The sequence below is a fragment of the Terrapene carolina genome, unplaced genomic scaffold (genome assembly GCF_002925995.2).
Source record: "Terrapene carolina triunguis isolate 2854851 unplaced genomic scaffold, T_m_triunguis-2.0 Scaffold31288, whole genome shotgun sequence".
Lineage (NCBI taxonomy): Eukaryota > Metazoa > Chordata > Testudines > Emydidae > Terrapene > Terrapene triunguis.
The window spans coordinates 1397-22107 of NW_020695639.1; the positions used below are offsets into that span (position 1 = coordinate 1397).

The 20711-nt window shown below is 41.6% G+C and overlaps 2 protein-coding genes across 2 annotated transcripts; both read left to right on the plus strand.

Moving 5' to 3' along the window:
• Positions 1-537: 537 nt before the first annotated feature.
• LOC113409224 (erythroid membrane-associated protein-like) lies at positions 538-6336 on the plus strand (the record flags this gene model as incomplete). The annotated part of the gene is made up of 4 exons (XM_026662911.2): positions 538-564; positions 1597-1617; positions 1722-1748; positions 5813-6336. Coding segments are annotated over 4 exons (599 nt in total), but the record flags the coding sequence as incomplete, so codon positions are not given.
• Positions 6337-15486: 9150 nt separating this feature from the next.
• Positions 15487-19043, plus strand: LOC112122365 (butyrophilin-like protein 2; the record flags this gene model as incomplete). The annotated part of the gene is made up of 3 exons (XM_024221185.1): positions 15487-15520; positions 17156-17506; positions 18759-19043. Coding segments are annotated over exons 1-3 (670 nt in total), but the record flags the coding sequence as incomplete, so codon positions are not given.
• Between the last annotated feature and the right edge of the window lie 1668 nt (positions 19044-20711).

The following is a 20711-nucleotide window of genomic DNA, read 5'->3' on the forward strand; positions in this document are numbered from 1 at the left end:
GACACTGAGACCACATAGAGAGAGAGATTAATGAGGCTGCTCTACAGCCTTAGTTAACAGCTATGTGGTTTTTAGTTCATGTAGTAGAGGCTCATGCATTTTGCTGCAGAGGTCCCAGGTTCGATCCCATCCAGTGATGACTGGGGTCTGTCGGTGTTACAACTTCACTGCTAAAAGTAGCAGTGCAGACGTGGGATGAACTTCTTGGGCATGAGGAGAGCCCTGTAAGGACTATATCCTAAGGGTGTGTCGTTACTCGACTAAACAGTGCCTCACTGACCACACATCTATTTATACCCGTTCTAGCTGGGCATGAAATGAATGTACTCACTACCATGAGTACAGAAATAGCCTAAGTGTTTGTGAAAGCCAAATATCTGTCAAACTTTGGTCACTACCTGCAGATCAATGCATTCTGCACTCTCAGAAACTACCTCCAGAACGTATTTTGATTATATTAAAAATCTCTATTTAGTTGCTCTCATCTGCGGACTCCTCTTGTCTTTTGGTTAACAGTTTAATTTTGTTTCTTTGTAGCAATTCAGGAAATACAGGAGAAATTTGGTAAGTGTTTCATTGGAATAGTTTCAAGCAGCTCTAGTCTTTAGTTTAGCATCCTCCTGGTAACAGAGACATCCCAGCCTACTGGCCCATTGGTGGTGGCCAGCCCCCAGCTTCGTCATTTTTTTTCAGGTTTGTTTCCCCCCCTCTGTATTCATAGATACCTTTTGGCTTTGGAATCTATCATTGTGGTCATCTAGTCTGACCTCCTGTATCACATAGGCCAGAGAACTTCCCCAAAACCTTTTCTATAGCAACACTTTTAGAAAAAAATCCACATAGCTCTTTTTATCTCTTTTTCCATAAAGAAGGAAATGCAGTGCAAAACAACCAAAACAAAACACTATATTCATACATCAAAAAAGCTGAGAACTTTAAAGCATGCAAGTCAGCCGGTCAAATCCTAAGGAATCCAGGGCTAGATTTTAAAAGAATATTTACTCTGTAAAGACGCAGATAGGCACCTTGACATTTCTGAAAATCATGCTAAGTGCCTCACTCTCATTGAAACCAAAGGGAATTAGACACCTAAGCTCTTTTCAAAATCCAACTAGGTACCTAGCTGCATCTTTAGGTGCTTAATATCATTACAAATCTGACTCTTACTCTCTTATTACATTATTTTCACTCAGGCAAATTCCCATTGTTTAAATGCAGCATGGACTTCAAGATTTAGCCACTTTTTTTGCATAGTTTAGTTTGTATGAGGATGCCATTGAACATAACATAGTAGATATTCGATTGCAGCTAATATAGCAAAAAGATAAATGTTTAGACCCAATCCTGCAAAGATTTAGACACATGATTAAATTTGAACACACACTGAGTGGTTCCATTTAACACAATGGACTCACGGTGTCTAAAATTAAGCATGAATATAGATTTTTGCAGGTTTGGGGCCTTAGAACCTGACCCTTACTCACATGAGTCCATTTTACTTGAGTAATTCCATGTATGGAGTAAAGATTTCCTACAGAACAGAATTAATAAGGGAATAATGAAGAAGCATGATGTAACCATCTTTTTCCATTTCAGAAAAAGCCATGGCTGAGCTGGGTGAGTTGAAAGACCATGTTTAATATTACACAGCTTGTATTATTTCAATGTAAAATAAGCCATATGCTATAGCTGAAATTCTGAATTCTCTTTTTTTGTTGTAGACTTCAGGAGGGCTCGTAGCAATGCAGGTAAAATGCCTTGTATCTGGAATTATACCCAGGTTATTTTCTCCCAGAAGTTTAATATTTTGATTAAATATTTTTGGTGCCCTGAGTTCTGAAAGGAGGAATAAAGAATGTCTGCTCAAGAGCCCTGAAGAACAAAGTGACTGGGATTTGACTAGGCGCCTAGCTGCAGAAGAAAGGGACAATATTTGTTGATAAAAGAATTGGTGACTGTAGTTGATTGAGACTTTAGGACAAATAGTTTAACAGTTGAAAAAAGGAGTTTCCAGTCTACTGAAACTATTCGCGAATTTGTGTTGAGTTAGCTGAAGAATTTCAACTTCATTGAAAAAGCCAAAATGTTTCATTTCAACCTGAAAAATTTTGTTTAGCTGTGCAGGCATTCTGACAAAAACCAAGGAAAGGAGGACTAGAGTCACAAAATGGCTGATGTGGGAGGTCCTTGTGCCTTTCTTGTAGGCTTTAGCCTAGTGGTTAGGGCACTCAGCAGGGAGGTAGGAGACCTAGGTTCAGTTGCATCCTTTGCTCGTTGAGGATTGTGGATGCAAGCTTGGGTCCCCCATGTTAGAGGAAGGCACCATACCTGCTGGGCTATGGAATGCTGTGGCTTCAATCTCTCCTGTGGTAGCTATTCCACATCTTATAAATAATTAAATAGCAATTAGATGGGGGACTTTAACTTGGGACTCCTAGATCCTAACTACTGGGCTATAGTCGCTCCCACTCTCTTTCCCTGGTCCATTAACACTCCATTGCCATCGTGAATGACTATGAATTGCCATTGTGAAGAAAGTTCTTAGGGCCCAGTGTTCCTGGCATTACACATGTGGGTAACTCTATTGGTATCCATGGATCAGGTGAGTAATGGCAGCAGGATAGGGACCTTCATATTTTGGCTCCCATTCACTTCAAGCCCCTATCTCTAGGTACCTAATGTCACAGTTCAAGGCCACTGCACTTTTATGTCCTCTCCGTTGTTTCTTGAGGACACCCGCTCTAGCAGGCCGGCTCCAGGGTTTTTGCTGCCCAAAGCAGGCAAAAAAAAATAGCCGCGATCGGGATCTGCAGCGGCAATTCGGCGGGAGGTCCTTCGCTCCGAGCGGGAGTGAGGGACCCTCCGCCGAATTGCCGCCGAATAGCTGGACGTGCCGCCCCTCTCGGGAGTCTCTGCACAAGCATGTTGTGGCCCAAGCACCTGCTTGGTAAGCTAGTGCCTGGAGCCGGCCCTGCTCTCTAGGCTCCCAGCTTCTCAGCCATCAACATGCTTGTGCAGAGACCCATGTCTCTCTCCCTCCTGACCAGAGATTTTGTAGATTGCCTACACTGTGTTATTCCCAGCAAGCCAGACTGCCTGAATAGGCCAGCATCTGTGCTTTGCTTTCTCCTTAGAGTCTATGAACAGCTGTAATTGCTCACAGACACAAGTTACCACACAGCTCTTTCTAAGCAAGCACATTTATTCTTAGGGTGAAAGCATTACAGAGACAACATTTAAAACAATAAAAAGACCCTACAAATAGGCTAATAAACTTCCTAGAGGTTACCCCAACTTCAGCCTCCGGCTTTGGTTGGTGATCAGTCATTCAAAATGCACAGGAGTTTTACTGTAGTTACAAATTCAAAACAACCTTAATTAAGAACTAGCACATCCATCCATCTTCTTTATACAGTAGGGGGCTTTGATCATGAGCCTCTGGGAACAGATAACAGAGACCCTGACTCTGGTTGTAGCTTCAAAAACCTAGATTTTTGCATAACCAGAGATGGGAAATTTCCATTCACCTTCCCCTAGAGATTCCCCAGGCAAACCACTTGAACCTGTTTGTCCCAAAAGTCCATTCTTATCTGGCACATTGTTCAGTACAGACCTCTGAAATTCATAACACTTCCCAGGGTTCACCTCACTCTCCCCCCTGTAAAGGTTACATGCAATCCCAGCCCACAATAATACATAATCTTTGCATATAATACAATGGATTCCAAAAATACTTAAACTTAATGCAATAACATTTTTCAAGGATAATGCAGAAAACTGCCATCTCTCTCACATCTTATAACTAGAACTGTGCAGGAAGCCTAATTTTCATTTTAATGGCAAATACTGACATTTAGAGATTTGGTTTTGTCCTGTAATGGAAGAAAGAGTCATATTTAAAAATCTTGTGTGAAATGAATTTTATTTTTTAATTGTTTTGGGTTAGTTGAAACCTTTTGATAAAATATTTCATTTTCATTTTGATTTTTAAAAGTTTTTATTTTATGTTAAAATTTACATTATAAAATGAAATAGATTTTGAAAGGGAAAATTATTTTAAGACAAATATCAAAATATTCCATTATAAAAATGCTGAAATGGAAAGTGCTTTATGGGCTTTTTTTTATTTTCTAAAACAAAATTTCCTCAGAATTGAAGAATTCCACATTCCTGCAGAAAATACAGAGTTTGATAAACCGGCATTTTCGAATGGACAAATATCTTGGACTTTCAGAAAGCTTTTGACAAGGTCCCTCACCACAGGCTATTAAACAAAGTAGACATTCATGGGATAAGATAGAAGGTCCTCTCATAGATCAGTAACTGGTTAAAAGACAGAAAACAAACGGTAGGAATAAATGGTAATTTTTCAGAACGGAGAAAGGTAAATAGTGGTGTCCCCTGTTTATGTACTGGGGTATGTACTGGGACCAGTACTGCTCAACATATTCATAAATGATATGGGAAAAGGGGTAAATAGTGAGATGGCAAAATTTGCAGACAGTACAAAATTACTCAAGTCAGTTAAGTCCAAAGCAGCCTGCAAAGAGTTACAAAGGAATCTCACAAAACTGGGTGACTGGGCAATAAAATGGCAGATGAAATTCAATGTTGATAAATGCAAAGTAATGCACAATGGAAAACATAGTCCCAACTATACATACAAAATGATGGGATCTAAATTAGCGGTTATCATTTAAGAAAGAGATCTTGGACTCATTATGGATTGGTTTCTGAATACATCCACTCAATGTGCAGAATGTTAGGAACCATTAGGAAAGGGATAAGACAGAAAATATCATAATGCCACTATATAAATGCCTACTATGCCCACACCTTGAATGCTATGTGCAGTTCTGGTCACCCCATCTCAAAAAAGATATATTAGAATTAGAAAAGGTACAGAGAAGGGCAACAAAAATGATCAGGACTATGGAACAACTTCCATGTGAGGAGAGATTAAAAAGACTGGGATTTTTCAGCATGGAAAAGAGAAGACTAAGAAGGGATATAATAAAGGTCTATAAACTTGTGACTGACTGCTGTGGAGAAAGTGAATAAGGAAGTGTTATTTACTCCTTCACATAAGACAAATACCAGGGGTCACTCTATGAAATTAATAGGCAGCAGGTTTAAAAGAAACAAAATGAAGTACTTCTTCACACATAATGCACAGTCAATCCATGAAACTCATTGCCAGGGGATGTTGTGAATGCCAAAACTATAACCAGGTTCAAAAAAGAGCTAGGTAAGTTCATGGAAGATAGGTTCATCAATGACTATTATTCAAGATGGTCAGGAATGGAACCCTATGCTCTGGGTGTCCCTAAACTTCCACCTGCCAGATGCTGGGACTGGATGACAGGAGATGGATCAGACAAAATTGCCCTGTTCTGTTCATTCCCTCTGAAGCATCTGGCATTGGCGACTGCCAGAAGACATGATACTGGGCTAGATGGACCATTGGTCTGACCCATTATAACTGTTCTTATGAGATCAGAGATTTCTTTACTCCGTGTCCATGGCTTTTACCATGGGAGGAGATGATTTGGGCCAGGAGTGTTAGTTAATTCAAGCTATAACTAGCCAGGGGTGTATGTGCCCTTGCTATTACGTATATTAATACATATATTACATATGCTCTTGTTCTGAGCAGTTGTGGTGCATTTTGCTGAGATATTAAATATTTTGTTTGTCTCTCTACTGTGTCTTTAATTTTCTTTACCAGCTTTGATATTTGTTTGTTTCTTTCAATGAGAGTTAATAAGTCTCTAGTTACTGATGAAATGAACATTTTTATTCTTCCCTCTAGTTAACATCACTCTGGATTCTGACTGTAAACATCCCAAACTCTCACTCAAGGATAAAAATAGGGTCATTTCCACTGCAGAGAAGAAAGTCGGCAGGGATTTGATAGTGGTGGCAAATGAAGGATTTTCAGAGAAGAAACAATACTGGGAGGTGGAGGTGGAGGAGAAGCCAGAGTGGGAGCTAGGGGTGCTGAGTCAGAATGAAAGGCAGAAACTGAAAAATGAGAAGATGGAGAAACCTCCTGAGAAGGAATACTGGAGTTTGCGGCTGTCTGAGGGTCGATATCATTGTAGTTGGAAAAGTGACACAATCACCTCTGAGGATAAAAAATGCCAAGTGGTTGGCATTTTTCTCGATTGGGAAGAGGGAATGATCTCATTCTACAATGTAGAGCTAATGTGCCCTGTTGTGTCCATCACTCAAGAGTTTAAAGGAAAATTGTACCCATTCTTCAATCCTGGCAATGATAAACAATACCTAGGAATACGCCCTGTCAGTGTCCCCAGCCCCTTAACTTCTCTCTGAAATCAAACATCAGATCTAATAGGGGAATTTTAAATTCACTCCATCTGAGGAGCCAGGAAACTTGAACCACTATAGAAGAAAGGGAAGGGTTTAATTAGTTAATATAGAATCTGAGAGAGAGAAAGGGGGAATGGTACAATTTTGATATTTTTGAAGATGGCCTAAAGGCCGAAACAGATACTTCATAGCCCCTGACCCAGACAAGTTGCCAATGAAATGACCTGAGTAAAAACTACGACTGGTCAAATGGACCAATAATTTTTCAGTAAATGTTGACTTGAATAAAGGAGGGCTGTGCTTTTGTCCATTTTGTGTTCACTTTCATCAGGTATCTAGTGAACTAATTTACTATCAGCAATGTTCGTGGAAATGATAAAGTGTAAGCAAAGATGACAGAATATTGGTGGAAAGCAAATTTTGAATGAGTAAATGCAAGTATTCACACCAGAAACCTGATGCCAAATGATATGATCATCTAGGACACAATGTAGGAAAGGCCATCCCTCTTCAGCAAAGTTTAAGATTATACTTAAGTTCCTTAGACTTTAATGAACCCTAGTGCTTTGCAGAATATGGATGGTTTGCTGAACCCGGGACCCAATCAAGACAGAATTCTTATCCATCCAAACAATTCTAACCAGGGCAGCTCAAATATCAAATGTCAGTTACTCACATTGAATAGCTCCCAGCCAAGAATTGTTTTGTTGCAATTATTTGGAAAATAACTCTGAATAGTTAATATGTTTGTGAAAAGAGAGAAATGCTCACAGATAATTCACCAACAGAGAAAGATACAAATATGTTACCTTCTGTGCATAATTTGCTTAGCACTACTACAGACATTCAAAACTGAGCACTATCTTCACAGCGGTGGTTCTACCCCTGCCGTGGTTCTGGCCCTTTTCAACCCAGAATGTGTTCTGTCATTCAGAGGGGAATAGGCTGCACCCCGTGTAGGAGTGTAGTTTGGAGTGCTAGACCCCTGAACTCCAGGGAGTCCGCGGAGGCAATCTGCCCCCTTCAGCAGAAAATGACTGAAAATGAAAAAAAAACCATATAATTTATGGTAATTGTTTTAGCAGAAAACATTTGATATTTTGACCGAACTATCAAAATTCTGAAAAATGAATATTTCAGCCAAAAGCTGCTGACGGATGAATATTTTTGGCCACAAACTGTGAAATCTTTGGGTTTTCTATGATTGGTCAGCACTTCTCCCAGCATTCCCTCTGGAATTTTGCAGCCCTGCATTTCCCCTGTCTATACATGTGTGCATTGCATAATCAAGACTTGGTGGGAAAGAAGAGACCCTAACCTCCCCTCCTTGCTTAGCAGCAAAATAGAGCTCAGCATCTAGACCTGTATTTGCATTTCGGGAGGAATGCATTAGACAGGGGTTTCCAAAGGTACTTAAGGGATTTAGGCATCCAAATCACATTGAATTGGGTGCCAAATTTCCATAGGATCCCCATCAAAATCCCAGCTTTCATGACTGCTCTTTCCTTTCTGTGCCTTAAAATAAAGATTTCCATCTGATACCAATCCTTTCCCAACAAAGTGTGTTAAAAGAAAATACTAGAAAGAACCAAATTTAACGATAGCTGAAACAGTTTAGTCCATTTAATTGGAGTGATTTTAAACCAGGTTGGTTGCTGTATTAGAAGCTCTATCAGGGCATCCTGGAAGGGTTATATAGGGATAAATTCTGCTTAATAGAGACACAAGTACCAAAAATTCTGCTGAAGAGGATGCATTCACCCACTGCTGAGAAGAAATGAGTTATTTTACATGTTGTGAAAGTTGACCTTTTTTTTCTTGAAGAAGCAAACTGATAAAATAAAAAAAAATTAAAATAAATCAGTGTTTCATTTCTTAATAGCTTATTCTGACAGCTGTTTTCATAAATGGCCCATTGTTATTCTGGACAGCTGGTTAATTAGGGGAATAAATGCAATGTCCACCAGGATGTCTCACTTATAATGGGATTTTATATAAATCTAGGGCTTTAGTATACTTGCTTGAAATATTTCCAACTGTCATGTAATCCTATTTCTGACCATCCCGAATGTAATAAAAGATAAGCAAAATCTGAACAACAGGTGACTATTTGCCCCCTTTGGGAGTCCGATTCTGCTGTCTAATTGATGAGAATGAAGAATCACAGTATCTTGCAGCACTGGCCATTAAATGGTCAACTAAAGATGATGTCCAGCAATACATAACCTTCTCTACCTATACAGCCTCCTCCCCATAATAGAATTTAATGCCAAGATATTATCTGATTCTGCAACTCTTATTCATTGTCAAGTCCTATTATAAAGCCCTTGTATGAAATACAGGTTCAAAGTCTGAGAAATGACTCTTTAAAAATGGCCAGACTCCATATTTAATATCTCTCACTGACTAGTGCAAATGTGTTCTGTCTGCAAGTAACCAGGTGCTCTGCAAACTCAGCATGAACTCTGAAAGTCAAGCTGGGCTCTTGCTGTTTCATGAATCATTGGCAACAAATATTTTCACTCAAAATTCAGGTAATAGTTCTGTTGCTGATGCATGAGCCAGAAAAAAATCCAACTCAAAATGTACATGTTAAATTTATCTTAGAAATCAAATGGCAGGCTGTTAGGTCACAGAACACAGGTGCTTCTGGCATAAAATCCTACTTAATAGGCAGCACACTAATGTCTGTATTAGCTGCAGTAATTACAGAATTATTATTATAAAACATTCTCTACATCATAGTGTCCCACCTGCTAACTGGTACAGAGGCCAGTAGATGGGAAAATATGACTTGATCACAGTCTTCAAGTATATACATGAGAATAAGATTTCTGATAGTAGAGGGCTCCTTAATTTAGGATTAAAAAATCATGAGATCTATAGCCTGGAATCTGAAGATGGACAAATTCAGAATAGAAATAAGGTGCATGTTTTTAACAGAGAGGGTAGTTAACACTTGGAACAAATTACCTAGGAATGTGATGATTTTTCCATCACTAAAATGAGACTGGATGTCTTTCTCAAAGAGATGCTATAGCTCCACCAGAAGTTATCAGCTTGATGCAAACATTGCTGGGAGAGGTCCTCTGGGCTTTCATGCAGATCAGAGTAGATGATCTCCATAAACGCTTATGACCTTGAAATGTAGAAATTTGCAGGTAGCCTTACCTGAGTAAGGGTATAGCGGGAGTTCCTGCTGAGGGACTAGTTTGTCTTTAAGGATTAGGGAACCCTTCCCTCCATCTTTTGCTGGATAGTTAGTGACACTTTGACTGCACCCTGGACTTGGAAAGTAAGAGGTGGGAAGTGGTTCAGGGAAGCAGCCTCAGGGCACTCCTTGGTGTTACTTCGACTCCTAGAGCTCTGGATTGGAGCCTGCTGGAGAGGGAGGGCCCAGGCTATCATACCAGGCAGCTGTAAGCAGCTCTCCCTGCCCCCTTAGATAAGGGGAATAAGGACACTGGAAGCCCTGAGACAAGAGTGTGAGGGAGTACTGCCACTCAAACAGATCTGTGGGGGGGCCCCCTAGATGCTGGGACATTTCCATGGTTGCAGAGCCAAGGCTTAACCACCTCTGAGGGCTCACTCATCCTTATCCTTATGGGGGAGGTTGTGCATTAAGACAATTCATCATTGCCCTGTACATCGTGTAGTAACGTACACCTGTGTACAAATCTTGGGGATCTGTGGATTCTGGGAACCAGGAGGGGGTAGGATGCAATCTACACTCTCTCTCTCTCTCTCTCTCTCTCTGATGGCATTTTCTTTCATTTACCTTCAGTCCCCTCCCTCACACGTTTCCTGAGTGCTTGTTCAGACATTTGCCTTTTGCCCACACCTGCTTTTTATAGTCCAATGGATTTTGGTGAGCTTATTTGTGCCTGCTGAGAGAGTTCTGAGGTGCGTACACAAATCTGCTGTGTGTGAATATAATTTATAATCCAGATAAGTGATTTTTAAAATATGTTTCTTATATTTACTGTAGATTTGGGATTTTTAAAAGTTACTTCTTGTTTATGAATAACTGGAATGACTGAGATTAAAGTTTAGATGCACTGCAGGGATGTTTTCATAACTGAAGCTATGAAAAAATTGCAGTTCATTCATAAAACAGTGGCATATAATCAGAAGAAGTTTTGTGCAAATACAGAGTTTGGACTAACATTTATCTGTATTAATTGGATCATGCCGAGTGTGTAGATGAGAGTAATAGATGCTAATCTCCTTGTCAAATAACCTTTGATTTAGTGTTGTAATGCTAAGGGGAGGTAGGAACTCACTATTTTATTTTATTTTTTTCAAAAGAGGAAAGTTGTAACCAAAACCACTCTCCTTTTGCTATTGGAGCCTTAAGCCAGGAATCTGCTCTGAGGGATCTGTGGGGATGGCAGAACTAGACATGTCTTTAGAGCTCTCAAATACAAAATGGACTTTCATTCTTAACAATAGATTATTGCATCAGAAAGTATATCTTGGTGTAAAATATACTAGGCTACTACATGTGCATGGGATGGGCAGGCAGTTGGTGAAAAGAAAAGAAAAAGGAATAAAAAGGGGCTTGTGAATTTTTCTTCTTGTCTTGTGTTTAACTGGAGGTGCTTCAGAGGAGAAGATGCATATTTCACAGGATTAACAGCATTGCTCTGCTGGTAATTGGCTGTTGTCTTTGGAGTTTAAAGGGGGAAGAAATTGGGAAAACAAACAAATGAAAAAAAAAAACCTTACTACTTATTTGGGGTCAGTTGGATTATAAAGTGTATATAAGAAAGCTTTAAAAGAGACTGAAGATCAGAGTTGGTCAAACTCCCCATTTTTTTCCTATAGGAAATTTTGAACAAATACATTTCATTTTAAATGTTTTGATTTTTTCATGGAAAAAAATCAGAATGAAATAAAATGAATTTGTTCAATTTGTAAAGAACATTTTTCAATCTGAGGTTTCAGGCACCACAACATTCAATTTTTGCTTTTTCCTTTTTTCTGAGTTTTGGTTTTCTCATGCTTTCTGTCAGTTTTCTCCTTTTTACATTGTTACATTTCTTTCCTTTTTGGTCTTTCTAACTTTTCCAAAAAAGTTTTGCAAAGTTACAGAGTGCAGAAAAAAAAATGGGGAAAAAAATAAACAAGCAAACAAACCCTAGACCTCACTCCGTCAATCTACTGCATTCAGTGGCAAAAAAGGAGAAAAGAGAGAGAAAGTGGGAGACATAGAAATCCAAATGTTTGATTTTTTAAAGATGTTCTGGTTATTAAGAAATGGAAAATTTCAATTTGAAAGGAAACAAAACAAAATATATATTTATTATCCCTCTTGGTTACATGGGATTTTTTAAAACAATTAGCCTTCACAACATACAAGATTTTTAAGCATAAAAAGGGGAAATTTACTGTCTAAAGTGTATACACGAGTCACCAATAAATTTTGACTGTAAACCGGCTCTGTACTTAGGCACCTGTCTCTTGGAGATGGCAGGGCTCAGCGCACATCGTTCACCTTGGCCTCTCCTATTGGCTCATTTAAACGAGGAGCCACCTAGTGCGTGGGCTTTTGGGAATCTCAATCTAAGGCAACTCCCTCCCTCCATTCCTTGTTTGGGGATCATGTGCGTCAAACTCCGACTTTTGGATTACAGTGATGTTCCAGGTGCCTAACACACACACGTATTCTTCCCCCAGGAGACAGTCACAGTCCCCTTCCCAGTCCCCAGAAATCACTTAATACCCCTTCCCCAAAATCCATTATTGTCTGTTACAACCACACCCCAAAATCACTCACTGTGCCCCACCCACAGAAATCAGCTCCTGCCCCTGCCCCCCCAACAATGCAGTGGCTGCCCTGCCTATCTGCCCCTGACTAGTGCTATCGCTGGTGTCAGGACCAGGGTGCAAATGGCTCTGGGCTGGGATCTCTGCAGGGGGCAGAGGGTCTGGACACCTTCCCACATGGTGGGGGGAGGGTCCTGTTATATATATATATCTATAGAGAGAGAGACCTATCTCCTAGAACTGGAAGGGACCTTGAAAGGTCATCAAGTCCAGCCCCCTGCCTTCACTAGCAGGACCAAGTACTGATTTTTGCCCCAGATCCCTAAGTGGCCCCCCTCAAGGATTGAACTCACAACCCTGGGTTTAGTAGGCCAATGCTCAAACCACTGAGCTATCCCTCCCCCCTATGTCTACATGGTGTCGAGGGTCTGCATGGTGGGGGGGGGAGGGGGAGGAGGCTGTAGTTGGACAGGGGCTGCTGGGTATGAACTGGCCCCCTGCAGCCTGCGGGACTCGGACCAGAGCGACGGGCGGAACAAGTGTGTTTGGGCTGGTTCCGTGGCAGCTGGCAAATGGCAGTTGGTTGGGGGAGGGTCTGATGTCTCAGCCTGGCCCTGGGGTGACTGGGAGAGGGGCTGTTGTCTAAAGCCAGCCCTGGGGGGAGAAGCTAGTATCTCAGCCCAGCCCTTTTACTTTTCACTAATGTCAATATTGTGATCATTGCGTAAAACAGCTTTGCTCATTTTGGGTAACTGGAAATAGGAAGATTGACTGTGCCCGCTCTGACAACACAATTTGATACTATAGCACAGTATGAAGGCATAACATCCTACTGGACGTGACGTGACATATATTGCGGTATGTTCTTGTAACATGGTCAGTGTATTATCTGTGCTGTCTTAGACAAATTTCAATTTTGTTAACCAAGGCTTTTCTACACAAATTCCTCTTGTAGTCTCTTGTGAATGAAGTGTTAAATTCCTGTTCTAGCAGCGTTGTACTTTGTACAAGGAAGTAATTGATATTTGCATTTGTTATGTTTGTGAAGTCTTTGGCATGAAAAATACTGCAGTAGCCATACATAAATTGTTACTACATGGCCTGATTCTTCAAGGCTCACTCATGGGGACTTTCAGGTCTTACTTCTACAATACTCCCTCTTTAAATAGGGTCTTATACAAGATGCATGACTGTCATCTGAGTAGCAATTGAGTCAGTATTTTGGGGTGGGAAGCAAATTTACAAGACAATATAAGGTGAGGTTGAAGTTGAATTTTTTCCTTTGAAATGACTTTTGTGTTTGTGAAACGTTCTCATTTGAGCTTAGGCGCTGACTCTGTGGGTACTGCAGGGCTCAAGCACCCACGGAAAAAAAATAGGGGGTGCTCAGCACCCAAGGACCATGGCCCTGCTTGCACTCTGTCCCGAGGCCCTGGTCCCACTGGGCCTCTTCTTCCATGACCCCATCAGTGCTGTGCCTCTTTCTGCCCCTGCTCTACCTCTTCTCCCGAGGTCCCCACCGCTCGCTCCTCTCTGCCCCTCCTCCATCACTCGCCCTTAAGGCAGAAGGGGGCAGAAAGTAGCGAGTGGGAGGTGCTCAGGGGAGGGGGCGGAGAGGAGTGAGTGGTGGGGGGGGCTTGGTGTAGGGGACAGGGCAGGGGCAGGGCAGGGGCAGGAAGAGGCGGAGTGAGGACAGGGCCACTGGGGAAGAGACTGAGTGGGAGCGGGGCCTCGAGGCAGAGCACCTACCAGCAAAATCAAAAATCAGTGCCTGTGCATTTGAGATCAATGGAGACTAAATTCCTTTATAATATCTGAATAGAAATAGTAAAAGTAGAAGCACAAATTCCCCAACCGAGATCTAGAGAGACCACTTTGGGGAATGTTATGTCATGTTTATATAAGCCCTGTACTGTAAAGGACCAGGTTACTACTAATTTGCTTTTTTACTTTTTCATGGGAACATTTTTCTATTAGAAACTTGGCTGGGACAATCAGCATAGCCCAGAAGAGTCATTGAATGGTGCTGAATTTATGTCACCAACAGCTTGGGCTGCTTTTGATCCATGCAGCCACTGACAGGTGAAAGTGTCCTGGGTTAACTAAATATCTTTTCTTCCCTCAATCTGCTTCCACAAAACATAATTTTTGCGTAGTGTTTCACGGTTCAGGAAAGTAGAAGTGACCATGTAAAATGAATGCAGTTTTGCACAGAGATGGCCAAAACTCAAAATTTCCATTCCATTGTAAATTCTGAAATTTTGAAAAAGTTTTTATTTTGATTCAGAAACATAACTGGAAAGTTTGAAATTACTTGCATAAAGGAAATTCCAAAAAACATTTTTTTTTAAATCAAATGGTTTTGATTCAATTTTCCCAATATGAAATAGAGCAGCTGACTGCTCTTAACTCCTGGAGTCACCCTGGGCTTCATGGGGAGTCCCCCAACATTTGGGGAGTCCTCCGATGCAGAGTCGGGGTCATAACTATAAAGGGAAGGGTAACAACCCTCCTGTATACAATACTATAAAATCCCTCCTGGCCAGAGGCACCAAAATCCTTTTACCTGTAAAGGGTTAAGAAGCTCAGGTAACCTGGCTGGCACTTGACCCAAAGGACCAATAAGGGGATAAGATACTTTCAAATCTTCCGGGGGGGGAGGGGGAAGGCTTTTGTTTGTGCTCTTTGTTTTGGTGGTGTTCCATCTTGGGACTAAGAGGGACCGGACATCAATCCATGTTCTCCAAATCTTCTGAACAAATCTCTCATATTTCAAACTTGTAAGTAACAGCCAGGCAAGGCATATTAGTTTATCTTTGTTTTCTCAACTTGTGAATTTTTCCTTTGCTAGAGGGAGGTTTATCTCTGTTTTGTTGTAACTTTGAAACTAAGGCTAGAGGGGGTTCCTCTGGGCTCTTTGAATCTGATTACCCTGTAAAGCTATTTTCCATCCTGATTTTACAGAGATTATTTTTACATATTCTTTTTAATATACTCCTTCTTTTAAGAACCTGACTGATTTTTCCATTGTTCAAATACCCAGGGGTTTGGGTCTTTAATCACTTTGAAACAAATTGGTTAGGATATTATTCTCAAGCCTCCCCAGGAAAGGGGCTGTAAGAGCTTGGGGGGATATTTTGGGGGAAGAGGAACTCCAAGTGGTCCTTTCCCTGTTTCTTGTTAAATCACTTGGTGGTGGCTGCATACCCGGTTTTTAACCTAAGATGGTAGAAATAAGCTTAGGGGGCTTTCATGCGGGTCCCCACATCTGTACCCTAGAGTTCAGAGTGGGGGAGGAACCCTGACAGCAGGGAGCCTGCAAATCCTGAGAACCCTGGGTCCCAGGCCTTGGGGCCGTCTGCATGGCAGTGCCACCCTAGAACCATGGATCCTGGAAGCCCAGACTCTCCTGAAACTGGTGAGGTTTGCTGTTTCCATGAAATATTTTGGTTTTGACAAATCAACATTTTCTGATGCAGCCCCATTGTAGAAGAATTCCTGACTAGCTCTAGTTGTGTGTAAACCTCATGCTACAGTTTGTGATGTTTTCTATTTCACTTGGCAGAGAGTTGGATGGATGATATTGCAATCACTTCACAATGACTGCATGGATCAAATCAATAGCCATCCCATTTGTTTATATCATCGGGAAATGGCTTTGGGGTAAGAACATCATTTTTCCTAACTACTGATCAGGAAACTGCTGCCTGTGTAAACCCTGTGTATGGAAACCAGGATGCAATCTGAAGAGGGACACCCAAACAAAATTTGGGAGCTCTAATGGCATTGAGCTGGGATTAACATCACCGTGTGCTGGAGCCTGTCTACCTCCCTGGTTGTTTTTACATGCTCTCAGGTGTGTGTAAAGTCTCAGTGATCCTGCTTCATTAAGCAGGGAGAGTAACCATACATTGTCTCTGTCTGAACACAATGCTAAAATTCTCATTAGTCACCCTCCTAAACGTATGGAAAAGTACAGAGAGCTGTGATTAGGATGAAAACACAGTGACACTGATGCTTAGATGGGACATTTACCCTGTCCAGGAGTATTGTTTGGAGAAGCCTAAAATAACAGAATGATTGTTAGTATTCCAAAGTGACAGAAAGATTGACACACACACACACACACACACACACACTTCATACAATGGTGGCTAGGTACAATTGCTTTTCCTGCTCTCAGGGACTTCTCCCTCCTACTTCTTACAGAGGCACAAGCCACCCAAAAGGGTTGGGCAGAAAGCAGGACAATAACTAGGCTTAGATTTTTATCAGTAAATGTTGATAAATGTTAATTTCTCTGTATGCACAAAAACTGATGAAAAATATTTCTACCGCTGCAAAATATTCAGAGATACAAAGTAAGAAACTGGAGGCTAAACTTTTGATATATTCTGTTGACAATTGTGTTTTAATGCTTATAAGCTTTAACTTTTTGAATCCCAGAATCTGCTGTCATTAAATAATAGTCTGGCCTGCCCCCATTGTGTGCCCCTCCATAATTTCCTACAACTGTGAAAATTTAAATTGATACAAATATAAAAATTATTAAAACCCGTAAGTCTGCAAAACTCTTAAAATTTCAATAGATAAAAATAGAAAAAATGATTAAAAATAAACATTGATATTACCCATCAAATTTATTTTAAAAAAATTGAATTCTGCCAAATCTAACCCTGGCTCGGCTGTCCACCTCCCCATGCTGGCCAGCCACTAAGAGGAGAACACACTGTAACATCTTTAATGATGGCACAGGCTCTTGCTCTCCCTGGAACTTCAGGAGGGACTATGCATCCTGTACCTACCCCTCAGAAGTTCAGTCTGCACCACCTCGTGTTCAAATCTGTGCATAGCTGAGCTATCAGTGAGGACCTCAAAAGCTCTCTCCATTCTGAAGGGGGATAATTAGGTTAGATGGGGTGCGTTTCTACCGTGAAACATAACACTGCTGTTGTGTCTCAGTAATTGCATCTAGTTTTTCTTTTGCTCTCTCAACACCAATATCAAGCTTTTGAAGAAAATCAATTATCATGATTTATTTTCTTTCTTGCAGATGGTTTTACTGTCACTGTACATGTTGATCCTGCAATTGCCTTGGTTGGACAAGGTGTGATGTTGTCCTGCCAGCCCGTAGGCCACAACCCCGCTAACATTCAAGTGCATTGGTATAAATGGGAAAGGAGCAAAAATATGACGTTATATTTTTACAATAGCACAGAAAATGGAACTGAGCTGGGCCGGGCTGGGGACCAGCAAAGGAGTGATGCTCCCAAAGGACGATATGAGAATGGAGTCGTTAGGGTGAAACTCTTTCCAGTGCAAGTAGAAGATAGTGGGCAGTATGTGTGTGCGGTGACAAACGATGGTGTCTATCAAGAAGCTATCACCCAGGTGATTGTTGCAGGTAAGCATGGATATGTTCTTACAGAAGTGTTGCTGGCAGTGAACAATCCTGCACTTATCACAGTGGCACTGATTCTCCATTGCATTGCTCAGTGTGTGGGCAGCTGTATTTCCATTTAATCCTTTCCTCCCAACAGGGAGGGTTCAACGGCTGGCAAGGGAAGGAGAAACAGCATCTGTTGTAGATGAACATCCATTTGTGTGCAGTGTTATGGGAGGTGGGCTGAGGAAGTGATGGACTGGGAAGGAGGCGGAGAGAAGTGCAGGACTGGGAGTCAGGGAAGCTTCAGCAGTTTGGTGTCCATCTTGTATAGTATATGCAAATTATACACGCTGAATTCACACAACATGAATACATCGTGTACATTTTTCTCTGGCTTTTTGCTAGTGGCATGTGCAATCCTCATCCGCCTGCATTGTGTGTGCTGCTGTTGCACAACAGCAATAAAATGAATTAAGCACAGGGGCAAAGCTGGGCCTTTACCTCCTGTTACACACACATATACATCCAGGCAGTACATTTCAGAGTCCTGTGGACTGTGAGGTCACTGTCCACCTGTGATTTGTACACACTTCCCCTGATTCTCAGTTACACTAAGGCCCTTTTACGTGGAAATGAACCATTGATATTACCCCTTGTACAGAGAAGGTTCTCCTTGGCCAGCATAGAGCTGATGTAAGGGCTTTGTAGTGGCCTTGCTTCCAGACGTGGTGTAAGGGGCGTATCAAAGTTATGGGAAAGAGGGATCAGGATAAGTGCTGGTAGGGGTATGGCTGGAGCACACTGTGCTTTGGCTATGCTCTGCTTCCCAGGGCTCATAGGGGACCATGGGAAGCAAAGTGTAAGTTAGAATAGCCCTAAGGCTTCTCCGACTTACAATGGACCCTAGCGGGGCCCCTGAATTAACCCAAAATATGGGGAGCACAAAGGTGGATCTCCCCTTTTCTGAAAATATTGTTTCCTTACTGACCTGCTACCATTCCAAAAGTGAAGTGTCACATACATACAATGTAGTCATGTCTACATACAGTTTGGGATCAGCTTGTGAAGTGTTTGGTGATCTCTTGAGGTGGACATCTCTCTGTATGAATTTAAGATACTTGGAAATGCAAAATTATAGTTCAGTGTAGATTCAATAGGACATGGCGACTGCAATGATAGTGGTGATCATTCATCATTAGCACTCTTAGTTTGGTTTGTTAGCTAGTTCTTCAGCCTGTTTAACATTTTCTGAAATTGGTTTTCACTCTAGGTTTTGGATCTGCACCTCGCCTAACTATAGACCATCAGCAGAATAATTCAATCACTCTGAGGTGTACGTCCCAAGGGTGGTATCCACAACCTGAAGTATGCTGGACTGACAGCACAGGACAAAATATAACTGCTATGGCTGAAACAAGAATCCAAAAAGATGTGACAGATCTGTATCAAATCCACAGTACGCTCAGGGTAGCAGATATTGCTTCTGACACTATCTTATGCACTATAAGAAACCCCTTGCTGAAGAGGCACCACAAAAAAGTTATTGCAATTTCAGGTAAGAGATGTAGTACTGTCAAAGCAAATATTCCTGCTCTTTCTTACAAAATCAGGCTAAACTCATCTGCCTTGTGGCCAACCATGTTATTCAAGGCTTGCGTACATGGAGCACCAACATGCATTATTGGGGTGTGATTTCTAAAGTGCATTAATGGGTTGCACATGAATTAGTCCATGTAGACACTCAGCTGGTGCTCACTAAAGTTTCCCTGGTGTGCTTTACTGTATTATTGTTTGAAACAGTAATATGGTAAAGCACACTAGGGAACTTTTAGTGTGCATCATCAAGGTCTACACAGACCAATTAATGCACAACACATTGGTGCACTTTATTAATCATATTTCCTTAGTGCCCATTACCCCACTGTGTAGACAAGCCTTTGGTGCAGCATAGTGAAGACCTGTACAACTCAGCATTTCTTTTCAAATACTATCCTTAAGATCACCACAGATGTAAAAGATAGTAGAGCTCTGATTCTCTTTTCATTTATCTGTGTGTATATTAGGAGTGACTCCTAATATACCTAGTGAGGAGGGCTTTAAATTAGGTTCACCGGGGAAGGAGACCAAAGCCCTGAGGTAAGTGGGGAAGTGAGATACTGGGAGGAAGCACGAGCAGTAGAGCGCAAGAGGGGAAGACTCCTGCCTCGTACCGAGAAAGCAGGATGATCAGCGAGTTATCTTAAGTGTCTATACACAAATGCAAGAAGCCTGGGAAACAAGCAGGGAGAACTGGAAGTCCTGGCACAGTCGAGGAACTATGATGTGATTGGAATAACAGAGAGTTGGTGGGATAACTCACATGACTGGAGTACTGTCATGGATGGATATAAACTGTTCAGGAAGGACAGGCAGGGCAGAAAAGGTGGGGGAGTTGCATTGTATGTAAGAGAGGAGTATGACTGCTCAGAGCTCCGGTATGAAACTGCAGAAAAACCTGAGAGTCTCTGAATTAAGTTTAGAAGTGTGAGCAACAAGGGTGATGTCGTGGTGGGAGTCTGCTATAGACCACCAGACCAGGGGGATGAGGTGGACGAGGCTTTCATCCGGCAACTAACAAAAGTTACTAGATCGCAGGCCCTGGTTCTCATGGGAGACTTCAATCATTCTGATATCTGCTGGGAGAGCAATACAGCGGTGCACAGACAATTCAAGAAGTTTTTGGAAAGTGTAGGGGACAATTTCCTGGTGCAAGTGCTGGAGGAACCAACTAGGGGCAGAGCTTTTCTTGACCTGCTGCTCACAAACCGGGAAGAATTAGTAGGGGAAGCAAAAGTGGATGGGAACCTGGGAGGCAGTGACCATGAGATGGTCGAGTTCAGGATCCTGACACAAGGAAGAAAGGAGAGCAGCAGAATATGGACCCTGGACTTCAGAAAAGCAGACTTTGACTCCCTCAGGGAACTGATGGGCGGGATCACCTGGGAGAATAACATGAGGGGGAAAGGAATCCAGGAGAGCTGGCTGTATTTTAAAGAATCCTTTTTGAGGTTACAGGAACAAACCATCCCGATGTGTAGAAAGAATAGTAAATATGGCAGGCGACCACCTTGGCTTAACAGTGAAATCCTTGCTGATCTTAAACGCAAAAAAGAAGCTTACAAGAAGTGGAAGATTGGACAAATGACCAGGGAAGAGTATAAAAATATTGCTCAGACATGCAGGA